Here is a 13,535-nt window from a genome sequence, read left to right on the forward strand (position 1 = left end):
GCCAGCCAGCCTGGGAAGCCCTTCACTCTTCTCAGGCCGATGTTGGGGGCTGCCGCTCGGCCGTCCCACCTGGCCAGGAGGGCCCCCTCCACGGGCAGAACCCCTCTCCCCGTCACCAGCCTCCTGCTCTGCTCGGCGGGGCTCCAGGCACGGTCCCCTGCCAGCCCCATCTTCTTGTTCTGTCTGGGCATGGTGGGGGGGGGGGCGGCCCGAGTAGATGCCCACCGTAGGATCAATCATTTGCAGACCCAGTGCCTGCCTGGGTTATTTTGTCCGATTTCTATTGCCTTCTGACCTACATCATTCTTTATTTGCAAAGCCGTCCGCGCAGGCGGCGGTAATAAATCAATTAAAGACTCTGATGAATCGCTTAATGGCTGACAAAGTAACACTAACACCGACAGCTTGGATCTCTCCGGCGGTACCAAAGGACGCTGGTTGACTCAGGGTGGAGAGACGAAACAGAGACTGTTAGCTCAATTAGGACAATTAGTGAGTGCGATTTAGGGGCTTAGCTGGCATCTGCTGCTGCACCGAGGCGCGGCTCTGGTGACTGAGCAAACGTCTGAGATGCGAGGAGCGGCTGCGGCTGGGGATCCGGCTCCCGCTCAGCCCGCCTGCTGCTGGGAGGTGGGGCGGGGGATCACCCTCCCCTTGCTCCTCGTGCCTCCCCCCATATCCCCAGACACACACACACACTCACTCACACGCCTTTTGGAGCCAGGCATCACTTTCTCCCAGCCTGCGTCCCTAGGCTAGTGTGTACCCCTGCTTTCTGATTAGGATGAGGGGAGGGAAAACTTCCTTGGGCTCTGGGAGATGAGACCAGGGAACCCTCTCTGCCCCGGGTAGAAAGTCTGTGTAAACAGGTCTCATCATTTCTAGGCTCTTTCCCTGTCAGTGCTACAGAGGAAATTCTCGTACTCAGTGTTTGGCTGGACTCGGTGGTCTCAAGAAGATCCTTGTAGCCCTAACACACGGATCCCAGGATCCTAGCTTGAGATCATCTGTCTAGTCCAGCGCCTTTGGTTTGCAGATAGGGAAAGTGAGGCCCATTCAGATGCCGTGGAGAACCTTTGCATGGGTAAATAAATGGATACAGAGTGGGTGGAAGCCTAGACAGAAGGGATCGGTGGCTTCCCTGTGACTTCTTTACCTGTAAAATGAGGGGGGGTGGATGAGTTGGACCCCAGGTGCCTTTTCACTACCCCGCTCTTAGTTGGGGGCTAGGCTTGGTTTAGTTCTTCAGGCATAAGATTTAGTATTCAAGGCTTTATCCCCATTCTCTGGGCCTGTGGCTTTTACATCCTGTGTGGCTCAGCTTTTATGCCCCTCTCAGATACAAACTAGACAGCTTAGGGTTTGCTAGTATGGAGCTCTGGGGTGGGGGGAAGGGGGAGACGGACAGGAAGGACACCAGTGTGCCCAGGCATCCACAAGCCTTCCGTCAAAGTGGCGGCTGCCGCATGGCTTGGGAGCAGTGGCCATTTCCCCAGTGGGACATGTTTGAGGTCAGTCATAGCTCCCTGAGGACTGACTGGGTGTGCCCCCTTATATGATCTGCTAATGGCTGTCATGAACTCACAAGAAACTTCTCTGTTTCTTTTCCTTCGTCCCTCCCCCCAAGGAGAAAACCCACCAACTGTGTAAAGAGGGTGCTACTCTTTATCAAGAAGGAGGGGGTGGGCCGCAGTGGTGCATAATATTCCTTAATCTCTTTTTTGCAGGGGCATGTGCAGAAGGGTTTGCCCACGCACACCCTGTGTGTGGCAGGCAGGCTTCGCCAAGGGTGTCTGTGCATGGAGGTGAGCCGATCCTGGCTGAGATCCACCTTACACACAGACTTTCCACCCGGTGGTGCCTCCTACTGGGAAGGGGCTTAGGAGGCCATGCAGGGTCAATGGGCCATGGGCCTCCAGACTTTCTCCTTTGCTCCTTTAAGAGGCCTTTTCTTTTCATATTCACACACACACACACACACACACACACACACACATACACACTCCAAGAAAGATCTCTCTTCAACAAACACCAGGCTCCTATACAAGGCCCTGCCCCGCAAGGGGTTCTAACAGTTCCTTCACCTCCAGGCCTCGGTTTCTTCATCTGTAAAACACTGGGGTTTGGGTCGCTGGCCTCTTGGGTCTGTATCTGATTCTCTCATCCAGTGGCCTGTAGGCGTGACTTGTCACAGAAAACTATTTAGCCTTTAAGGTTTCCAGAGCACTTTTTGTACAGTATCTTACTTGACTGTGACATCCTCATGTTGGCAGTATGACCTGAGCTCAAATCCCACCTTGGATACTTCCTAGCTGTGTGACCCTGGTCCAGTCACCTGACTTCTGTGTGTGCCAGGGGGCCTAGAGAAAAGAGTGGAACTTTCTGGGGCTGCCCCAGCCCAGTGGTTGGCTCCAGTCCTCCTATCTCTGGACCTATGTCTGTCTCTCTGCCCCCTAGCTCAGCAGTTCTCTCTGGCCTGAGTGGGGAAGAGGGAAGGCCAGGGCTTAACCAAGTCAGGAGAAAGGATTGATGAACAGACCAAACATCAGAGCTGGGGGGAACCTTAATTCTACCAAAAGCAGTTAGTAAGTGCCTTCTACATGCCACAATCCTACACGCTGGGGACATGAAGACAGACAAACTGATTCCTGGCCTCCCCCAGGGGCCAGAGGAGATGTTGGGCCTGCCATCTCTGGGTCCTTTAGTCACTTAATTTCCAAACAGCAGGAGCCATTCAGAGCTTCACCTGGACTTTTACAGATGTGTCTGTGAGGCAGGATGACCACAATCAGCATGGCCTTATACTCAAATGGCCAGGATGGCCAGGCAGCCCAGGCTCAAATAGGGGAGACCTCCTGTCCTCAAGTTTGCATTCTACTGAAGGGGCCCCCCATGTTCACAAATATTTAAATAGGGAATACATGGAAAATCCTACAAAGTGATGGGGAGGGGGTCAGGAAAGGGCGTTTGCGTGCGTTTTAATTTGCTCTCCATTACTCTGGAACACTCTCTGGTCAAGCCTGTTGACCATTGCTGGACAAGAATGAACTTGAATCCTTGGTGTGGGTCCCTCCTGTGTGCCTGGTGAGGGAAGGAACAAATGGACTTTGTGAGGGCCCAGGCCATAGTTACTAAGAAAAGGGTTTCCGTAAACCCATATGGTGGGAGTAAGCATTGGGTTGTTTTTCAGTCTGTTCACTTTGCCCCCTGCAGCCCCTGCTTCCCTTCATTACTGAGATAATTCATAATTCCATCCTGTTGGAAGGTATCTGATCGCTTGCAGATTACATGGCCGTTGTCAGTGTGTGTCCCTGTGCAATGAGGGGGTTGGCCCAGAAGGCCTCTCTGATTCCTTCCAGGTCTAAAATTATGAGCCTGTGATCTCCTATCTAAGGCTCCACCTAGTCCTGATAGTCTTTGTTCTATATGCTAAGGGATCCCCTAGATCAGACATCCTAAGAGATCAAACTGTGGCTTTAGCCTGGGCTTTGAAGAATGGGGTCAACAGATATCGGGGTGTGATGGAGTTCAGGTGGAGCATTGAATTCCAGTAGAACTCAGTGGGGGGAAGTTTGCGGTTTTCCCCACTTTCCCCTAGGTGGCTTGGCAGATAGAGTGTTCCATCTGGAGGCCTTTCGTTCAAATAGCCGTGTGACCCTGGACGAGTCACAAGCCAAACTTTCTTCATCGGTCAGACGAGGCTCATAGTAGACAGTAATGGTTACACGCTTTTCCAGAAGTGCTGTTTAATGTTACTGTGATCATTTGTGTTTTTTTCAAATGACCGTCTGGTCTCTTGGGAGGCTTCACCTTGTACTGCTATACATCGAACGTATTAAATGCATATCGCTGAATGAATTAAAGTAGGAATTGGGCCCTCATTCTGTGCACTGTTATAAGGGGATGGCCCTGGGCCAGGGATCCCAGGAGCTAAGTTCACACCGTTTGCAATTAGGGCCAAGGCACGTTTTCCCTGGACTTCAGTTAAAATGGAGGGAGGGTGGTTTTCTAGTTCTTGGTTGCCACAGCCTTTTTTGTGATTGTCATCCTGTTTCTATTGGTGTGTTGCTGTTTCCTGCTCTGCATCTAAGGCTTCCCCCAAGTTTCTGAGCTGATCATACTCTTAGGAGGAGTGTTCTGTTCTGTTCTCTTCTGTTCACCCACCATAATTTGTTAATGGGCATTTATGTTATTTCCTGGTTTTTGCTCCTACAAATATTTGGTGGACATGAGACTGGCTTGGGATATGCCTGGTATTTAATGAGATAATATTTGTGAAAGCATTTCTATGGATAGTGCCTGTCATACAGTAGGCGCTAGATAAATGCTTATTCTGTTCTCGTCCTCTAGTAATGGTTCCAAGGGTCATTTCAGTTCCTTTCTTAGACTGGATTAACTCAGAACTCCTCCAGTACTGCGTCCCTCCTGCATGGAAGGCTTTCCTCTTGTCTCATCCCGTGGCTGTTTGCTGGGTGCAAGGTAAAATCTCGTAGTTGTTCTGATCATATTGTCAGTTTTTCATTTAAAAACCTTTTGTTTCGGGTCCTTTGGCTGCTTATCATGCATATTGGTGTAAGTTTCCTGTTTACCTTTGATGGGGGCCCTTGTCATAGATGTTTGGTACAAAGACTTTCTCCTGCAACGTACCAGGGCTGCAGGGGGTGGGCACACACTCCCCCATCCCCGAGTTGGCCCTTTTTGCTTTGGGATCGCTCTTAATGATTCTGTCTCCAGTAATATAGCCTCTTTTCAACTACTGCTCTGGGGCCCAGCAGAATAGGCTTAAACACAGTGTCCCCTTTTCATTGCAGGGTGGGGGGGGCGTGCTTTTGTCCCATGCCCTCGAAGCTAATCTCGCTTCATCCCCTGCCATTTTCCCCAAGATCATAGACTTAAACCTGGGTGAGCGAGTGAGAGCTTGACCTTGGAGATCACCTGGCCCAAACCCCTCATTTTATCAGAGAGAAAATTGGGCCTAAAGAAGGACTTGCCCCAAGTTTCAGAGTTATTTATTAAGTAGAAATGCCGATATTTGAACCCAGGCCCTCCTACCACAAAGCCAGCATGCCTTCCCCTGGTTCTGTCATTTTTGTCTGATTCCTCCCCTCTACCAAGATTTGATAGGATCATAGGATGGAAAGAAGCACCCTAGTTTTACGGAAGGAGAAACTGAGGCTCAGACAGGAGAAAGTGAATTGCCTAAGATTACAGAGAGAGCAAGGACAGAGTTACAGAAAAAAATGTTCTGGCTGCAGAAATCCAGGGGTCTTAGAGCCCTTTTCAGGCAGAGGGCAAATAGGCTTTTTTCCAACTTTCAGAGGTGGAATTCCTTGGTCCACAATGTGTATTCCTCCCTAATGTGTTCCTTCTCTCTCTCTCTCTCTCTCACACACACACACACACACACACACACACACACACACACACACCCCCGGCCTCAGCTCACACAGCCTGTTCCAGCTTTGATGCTGAATTCTGGGCTGCTGGTAGCTTCTCATGTGGGACCAGGGTGTTACAAGCCAAAACCTGAGTGTTTGGGGTGGGGCAAGGGGAGGAGGTGGTAGGGGAGCCCAGTGACACTTCACAACCTCGGAAATCATGCCAGAGGGTTTGGCCAGGCTGGGTTCCTCTTCTCTGGCTTAGGCTTCCCAGAGGCAGATGAGGGAAGAGAACACTGAGGATGGGATCCTCGGTGGTTTGCCGGTGGGAGTGGTCTAGTGTTTTCCTTGGGAGCCTTGCAAAACGAGGGTGAGTGGGTGGGGGGTTGGGCTGGATGACTTTGAACTTGAAGGAGCTGGCTCCCTGTCCCTCTGTCCCACTCCTAAAAAAGAAGGCTTAGAAGCTCATCACCCACTTTTGAACCAAGGCTGGTTCTTGGCAGCAGGGCTTGTGGGGGGCAAAGTTGGGGGCTTGACTGGAGACAATCCAACCATTAATAATAATTATAGTAACAGCAGCAGCTGTTGGAGGCAGCCTGGTTTAGTGCTGAGAGAACTAGCCTCCACATCAAGGAGTCCTGGGTCTGACAGACACTGGCTGGATGACCCTGGACAAGTCTTTTAATCTCTCTGTCCCTTGGGCTTTTCTCTATAATATACTGTAAAAATACAAAGAAGGTGAGGTAACTCTGGAAAAGAGAACTTCTTTATCTATGAGTTCGTTGGTCAAATGAAATGATGTTCCAGTCCCCAAAATTGTTATTTATTTATTTATCTCCAGGAATTCACACTCTAAATAAACTACAAGTGGGTAGATAAGTGTCAAGAGATAAATGCCAGGTAATTCGGGGGGTGGGGGGCAGGGGGCTGCGGATCAGAAAGGCTTCCTGATAGGACTTCAGCTGCATCTTGAACAAGGAGAAGGAGGCCATGAGGTGGGCATGAGTCAGGGGTGCATTCCAGGACTGGGGATGGCCTGGACAGAGGTGCAGAGAGGGGAGACAGTACCACATTGGGGTCTAGGGGAGCATCACAAAGAATCATACCCCCAAATGAATATTTAATAATCCTGTGGGAGTAGACATGGAGGGGCAGGATTTTTGTCACTACATTCAGTGATCTGAGATGCTTCCTTGTGGTGCCATTTTGGTCTGTCTTCAAAAGATGGGCAGAAATCCAGGCAGAAGAGACTGGGAGGGAGTAGAGACCAGGCTATATGGACAGGAGCTTGTCCAAAGGGTGGATAGCCCAGTTGTACCAGACCATAGTTGACCTGAAGACCAGAATTGGAAGCTTGAGGCTGAGCCCAGCAGCAGGTTGGGAAGGACCTCAGTTAGCATCTAGTCTTTGCTTTCCGATGCTGGGACCCCAAGTGCATGTCTTTGCTCCATCCAGTTTTGTGATGTGTGATAACAGGGTATCGGACCTGGTGCTGCCTGAGGTCCCCTCCCGATCTGTGACAGAGCCCTCTTTGCTTTCCCTCCAAGAGTGTGAATAAACACTCTGAGGAACCTGGGTCAGGTGCTAAATAGCCTGGACTGCCAGGCAAGCCTACAGGGCTGGAAAGGGGCTGTGATGGCCCCAGGTGCAGTGTAGATACCTTGTGTGTCTATTACAATTCTGAACTTGACTTCCATTTGTCTGTGACATCACCTTGACTATTTCCCTCAGTGTAGACAGCCCGTATTTACACAGTGCCCTAAGGTTTAGACAGTGCTTTTCTCATCAGTAGTGCTGGGATTTTGGGGGTGGGATTGAGTAATGTTATATCCCATTTTAGAGAGGAGGAAACTGAAGGCCAGGAGCTTGTCAAATGAAAGAATGATTCAGGACTGTCACCCAGCCTGACTCAGCTCTGAATATCCCGTGTAGGAGTCGGGAGCCATGAAGGTGTCTATAGGACTCAAATACTTGAACTGGCGGAGGAGAGGACTTTGTTGGAAATCACTTGGCATGGTTGGTCAAGATCAGGAGCCGTGGGACGTCCCCGTCCCCCTACGCCTGGCTCACCCCCTGTACAGAGCAGCTTAGGGAGTAGCTACACTTGGGTTTTCTTGTGATACTGAGCTCTGTGTATCCAGAGGCTGCCAGCGCTGGTCACCCTGCCTGCTAATTGAGCCAGATGGGTGGTCCTCATCTCCTCATTCAGTTGGCATTAAATTAGCATCCTGGGGGTTTGAGTTATTTGCCAGGTCATTTGGGGAGGATCTTTTTGGCTCTCTGACCCACCACCCTTCACCCCAGCACCTACTCCAGACCCTTGGAAAATATCAGTGATCACAACGAGGAGGAAGGTCGGGGGCCTTTGGAGAGAGAGAGGGCATTCCAGGCTGTGGAAGCACCTCAGACCAAAAGGCAGGCGGACGCCAGCCTGTTTGTGTGACACTGACGACCCCCCCACCACTCCCCCGCCCCGGTAGAGGCCAGCTCCCTTAAAGACGCTGCTCTCCTTGGAGACAGACTCTCGACCTGACCCTGCACTGAAGGCTTCTTTATTTAGAAGAAGGAGAAGAAAATAAACATACTCTGTAGGCGGGAAGCCAGCCATTCTAGGGAGACGTGTCTTCTTCTCCACACATGCCCCATCCCGGGGTCCTGCGATGACCCCTTCAGAGGGAAGGGGAGGGCCAGTCAGCAGGGTGCCCCTTCGGGATGTCTTGTCCCTCATGAAGAGGCCAGGTTGTGTTTGTCATTGTCACTATGGACAGTACAGCCTTGGCTTCCTGTTGCACTCTTGTTTTTCCAGAGCATTTCATGGTGTCTATTCTGCGGGAGGGAGAAGGCCATCATGGTCTTGTAGTCCATTCCAGCCGTTGGGATGGAGCTGGGCAGCAGAGGTCCTAGAGTCATCACGTCCCATCTCTGCCCCCTCTGGGACCCTCAGGGTGAGCTTTAACCTCTGCCTGCCTCATCTGTGCATCGGAGGCAGCGGTAGCACTTTCCTCCAGGAGCTATGGTGAGGGCCAAGTGGGATAACTAGGTAAAGCACTTTGCAAACCTTAAAACTCTGTGTAATAGAATTGATTTCAGTGGTCTGAGCACTGGTTTGGAGTCAGCCAGACCCAGGTTCAAATCCTGGCTGGGACAGCTCGTGTGATACTGATCTAGTCAAGTCACCTCTCCTGACTGGACAGTCTCCAGGGTCCTTCCACCCAGTGTCCAGGGTTTGGCATGTTATCCAGTTTCAGAGCTGGAGGCACCTCTGGAGTCATCTGGTCAACTCCAGACTCTTGGCATTGACCCCTTTTTTCAGGATCCTTCAGGGAGTAGTGGTCAGATGGCACTGGAATCAGGCCCTGGGTATCACCTAGTACATACGTGACCTTGGGAGAGTCATTTAAACACCCTGGCCATCCGATCAGCTTCCTTGTCTTAGCAAGTACAGAGGGCTGGATTGGGTGGTCCCAAATGTTCCTCCCACCTCTGACATTTGCAATCTGTGTGAGTCTGAGCAAATCACTTCTCCCCAGGCCTAGACTAGGTCTCTGAAGTCACTTCTAAATCTACAACTATAATGCTATGGCGTGGGTTCCAATCCCGCAGCTTTTACTTTCCACCTGAAAGGAAACCCAAGAGGGAATCTCACTTGAAAGTCATAATTGAGAGCCTCCATCTGAGCAAGGTGGCTTCTCTCTGGCCTAGAAGACTTTCAGTGATGGTGAACTCTCTCCCTCCCAAGGGCACCCATTTCACTTGTGGATAGTTCTGATTGATTGGAAGTTTCTCCTTCTGTCAAGCCTCAGTCAGCCTCTCTGGAGCTCCAGACTCCCCCCTCTGGGGCCCAGCAGAACAAGCGGAATCCCTCTTCCACGAGACATCCCTTCAGAAGCTTGAAGGTGGCCCTCACTGTAGATGCTTAATAAATGTTTGTGGATTAGCAGGGCCCGAAGCCTGAGGTCACATAGGCAGATACAGTCAGTATTGCATGAATTGCTAAAAGTCACCGAGCCGCAGTTAACCAGGACTGGCATGATCACAGGCCCAGGCAGAATGGGTCTTTCTCCTTTCCTGCCCCATCCCAGCCTGGTGAGCAGAAATGACCAAGATGCCCTAATTTCCACCTCCCCAAGGTTTCTGCCTCTAGTAAGCCAATGCTTTGTGACAATTTGACTATTTCTACTTCTTTATTCCTTCCACAAACATTACTGACTGCCAGGCCCAGGACTGGGCACCTAAGAGAAGCAAGAACCACGATGTCCCTCCCCAGGCCCTTCTTCCTTTCCCAGCATAAGCTAATAATAGCCAGGGGTTGACGGAGCGCTTTAAGATTTGCAAAACATTTTGCATATGTTACTTAATTTGATCTGCCCAATGACCCTGGGATATGGAGGGGAGTGTCCCCTTTTTACAGATGAGGGTGATGGGGCATAGAAGTTAAGCACCTTGCCCAGAATCACAGAGCTGGTGAGTCCCTGAGGCAGATTTGAATTCAGGTCTTCCTGGCTCCAAGCCCAGTGCTCTGTCCAGCTAACTGGCTGCTTCAGGGTTTCAGGGCCCAGAACCCAGTCCTTCGTTTGGGGGAGATAAAGAGCTCCTAGCTCAGTCATTGGCCTATCTGACCTCAGGCTGTGGGTCCTGCCAATCAATCATAGGAGTAAGTAGCAGGCCAGGGATTTGAACCCAGGATCTCTGACTCTAATCCAGCCCTGTGCTTTCTCCCTCTTTTCAGTGAGAGGGTTGGACTCAGTGACCCCAAGATTCCTCTGCCTTGTGCAAGCCCCTTCTTGCTGGGCCTCAGTTTAAAATGAAGAAATTGGGCTCACTATATGGTACGTTCCTCCCTGCTCTAAAAATAAACCTGTGTCCCAGCACAAACAAAGCATGTGTCCGGTTCCAGGGCTCCTGGATTCTGGATGGCACCGCTTTCTCCAGCTTCTGCCCCCACAAACAGCTGCTGCTCAAATCCCATGGCCGCATGGCCCTCCAGCAGCAAGCCTGGGGTCCCTGGGACCCGGGGGACGAAGCAGCCTTCCTTCCCTCACCCCAACACTTCAGAAGCTGCTGGCTCCTTTGGAAGGCGAAAGTTTGGACCTCATGAAACAAGGGAATCCAGGCTCTTGAGAGTTGGCCACCTAGATGGGTGGCATCACTCTCCTACCAGCACAGGCCGTGGGGTGGGGGGGGAGTTCATCCATCTTTGCTTGAAGACCTCCAGTGAGCTGCCCTGTCTTGAGGCGCTTTGGGGTAGCGCAAACACCTCCTCATTGCTGATTCTGCCCCTTGGGGCCAAGCAGAATAGGCCTTGTCTCTCTCACATAACGGCCTTTCAAGGGCTCCCTAGTTTGACACCTTTCGAACCCTGGTAGACAAGTCATTTCTCAACCTTGGAATCTCACATCCCTGCTGACCCTACAGTCTGTTTATGTCAGAAGTGGGATTTGAACATCAGGCTGCTCACTCCACTGCCTTGAACCCACCTCCTCAGAGAACCTGGGGCTTACATGGAATGCTGGGGGTTCTGGGAAAGTGATGGAGAAAGCTGACCTCCCCGGAGGCTCAGGGTGGAGCATTCTCTCAGTGAGGAGGGGGAGTCTGTTCTCCTCATCCTACCCCCGCTCTGCAGACTCCACTGCTTCTCTGCCTTCCCCCACTCCCAACCCCCCGTACACACACAGACACACATTTTAAAGTCCTCCGCTCCCTGCCAAGACGTAATTATTAGTAATAAATTACATGAAGGAGCATTTTCACAGAAGCCGAGACCACAAACAAACAAAGCAAACAGGCCCGGCTCCTCTGGCTGCCTGCTAATGGGTACCATTGGCGCTACCCACCCCCACCCCCTCCATCCTCATCCCACCCTCCCACCCCCAAGCTGTCAGCAGAGCTCAGCTCCCAGTATGGGCAGGGGCTTGAGGCCTTACTGCCAACCCCTGTGGCCTGTGCTAGGTTGGAGAGGAGGGCAGAGCATCTCAGCAGTGTTACCATGTTAAGGAGCCATTGTTGGGGGTACTCTGGAAAGAGCCTGGGGGCTACAGGTCAGGGCACCTAGGCTTAAGCAATGGCTTTTCTCTCAGCCCTGTTCATGGGACCTTGAGCAGGGCCCTTCAGCTTTCTGTGTCCAAGTTTGGGTTGGTACAAAACATGAGCAGTGGGCTCAGTGGTTTCTATTTTGACCTAGTTTCAACATTCTGTGTTCTAAGGCCCCTCCCAGCTCTGCCATCTCCTGTTCTAAGGCCCCTCCCAGCTCTGCCATCTCCTGTTCTAAGGCCCCTCCCAGCTCTGCCATCTCCTGTTCTAAGGCCCTTCCCAGCTCTGCCATCTCCTGTTCTAAGGCCCCTCCCAGCTCTGCCATCCCCTGTTCTAAGGCCCCTCCCAGCTCTGCCATCCCCAGTTCCAGCTCTGCCATCCCCTGTTCTAAGCTCCCTCCCAGCCCTAACATCCTCTGCTCCAGTATCCAACATTATACATCCTAAAGGTCTCATTCGACTCTTTCAGAATTCTGTAGAACACCTGTGTGTCAGGAGAGGGATATCTGGTAGACAGCATTTGAACATTTTATACCTTTTCTTTCACAGAAAGAAATTTTTAAAATTCTTGAACAGAGTGTATTTGTTGGTCTCCTCCTATGACTAATATGAGAGATGCTGTTGGATATGAGAGGACATAGGAGTGTTGTGTGCGTGTGTGAGAGAAGATTTAAAACCTTGGAGTCAGAGAACTGTTCAAACTGTTGGGTCTCAATTATAGCCTTCCTGTGGGTGATCCTCCTATCCTGTGTACAGGGTGTCCCAAAAGTCTTTGTGCAGCTTTAAGCTTAAAATTGTTCTAAGACTTTAGTACCTACATTGTTAGGAGAATGATCAGTGTGGTCTCTGCCCTCGGAGTGCTCATGGTATTCTATCCACAGGTAGTGAGGAAAGCACCCTTCTGAGAAACCTGGGTTCCAACTACTGCTCTGACACATATGACTGTGTAGGACTCTTCATACCTCCAAAGCCCAGTTTTTTCACATATGAAATGGTGGTGGTCACCTTTGCACTACCTCCCTTTCTTAAAGGGAGCACCCAGCTGAGTCTGGAGGTGAAGTGTTGAATTGAGTCACAGTGCAGGCTGGGAGGGTGGGCACGGCATTCCTCCCTCCCTCACTAAGGCTCCCTTCCCTCCAAAGTCCCAGGTTCCAGTTTCTAACCTTCCCCTCTCTCTTTTTTGTCTTCACAGAGTGCAGCTGCGGCCCCAAGCCCTGTGCTGGGCAACATCCCGCCCAACGATGGCATGCCTGGGGGCCCCATCCCTCCCGGCTTCTTTCAGGTAGGCCTGAGCCTTCGGGCACCTCCCTTACTTCCCTGGACCAAGCGGCCGAGTGGAGTGTGGAAGGCGGGCTGGGAGGGGTTTTGTGGCTAGTTCAGTTTGCCATGGTCTAAATACTGTTGATGTGACACTTGGTTCAAACTCTCTTACCCTCCTACTGCTTCCTACCACCACCCACCACCCCTCCAAAAAAAATTTTTTTTTAATTAAATTCCCTGCCATTTCAGTGTGTCCTCACTGCTGAGTTGGCTTTTTCTTGATAAGTTGGTTTAGAATTTTGATTGGTTTACTTCCTTTTGTGTGCTGGGTATCATTTCCCTTGGAGTTATTGTGAACCATTTTCACTAAGGTGGATGTTGTGCATCTTTTGGCATTTTCTTTTTCGTTGTCGTCACCTTCTGGTTTTCCTGGCCCGAGCAAATAGCCTAATACAAACAGCTGGGTGCTGGCAGGGTTGGGGCCTGAAATCTTTTCCCTCTGGTTAACCACTCAATTTTTTCCAACTGTAATCACAGAAAGTGTTTGACAAACAGTTGCTGAGGCTCTCAGCCAGAGGCAGAAACAGTCTTCGCCTGAGTCGGGGGCCTTGGGTCTTGTTGACAGTGCCTTACTGGGATTTCTGAAGGGGATTTTTCTCAACACAGTGATCCTATTTTGATTTGGAGGGCTCGCTCCCCTCTCCATCCTCTTTCTTCTCTTTTCCCTTGCCTCCACCCAGAGTAATCAGTCCATTTGCAGGCACAACAACACAGGCTCTAAGAGCTACTAATGGGTAGGGCTGTAACGAGCCATCTTCGGATGGACGTTTCAAAGATTCATGAAATGTAGCGTGTCTTTAATTTCCCT

The 13,535-nt window shown here is 50.9% G+C and overlaps 1 protein-coding gene across 2 annotated transcripts in view; it reads left to right on the plus strand.

Moving 5' to 3' along the window:
- The window catches only part of SSBP3 (single stranded DNA binding protein 3), a 159,285-nt gene that overhangs the window by 105,053 nt on the left and 40,697 nt on the right, over positions 1–13,535 (plus strand). For both annotated transcript variants that reach the window (XM_036757740.1, XM_036757741.1), the window contains exon 5: positions 12,600–12,689. In XM_036757740.1, coding sequence (XP_036613635.1) covers positions 12,600–12,689 — 90 coding nt within the window. The remainder of the gene's footprint in view (positions 1–12,599; positions 12,690–13,535) is intronic.

The sequence above is a fragment of the Trichosurus vulpecula genome, chromosome 4 (genome assembly GCF_011100635.1).
Source record: "Trichosurus vulpecula isolate mTriVul1 chromosome 4, mTriVul1.pri, whole genome shotgun sequence".
Taxonomy (NCBI): domain Eukaryota; kingdom Metazoa; phylum Chordata; class Mammalia; order Diprotodontia; family Phalangeridae; genus Trichosurus; species Trichosurus vulpecula.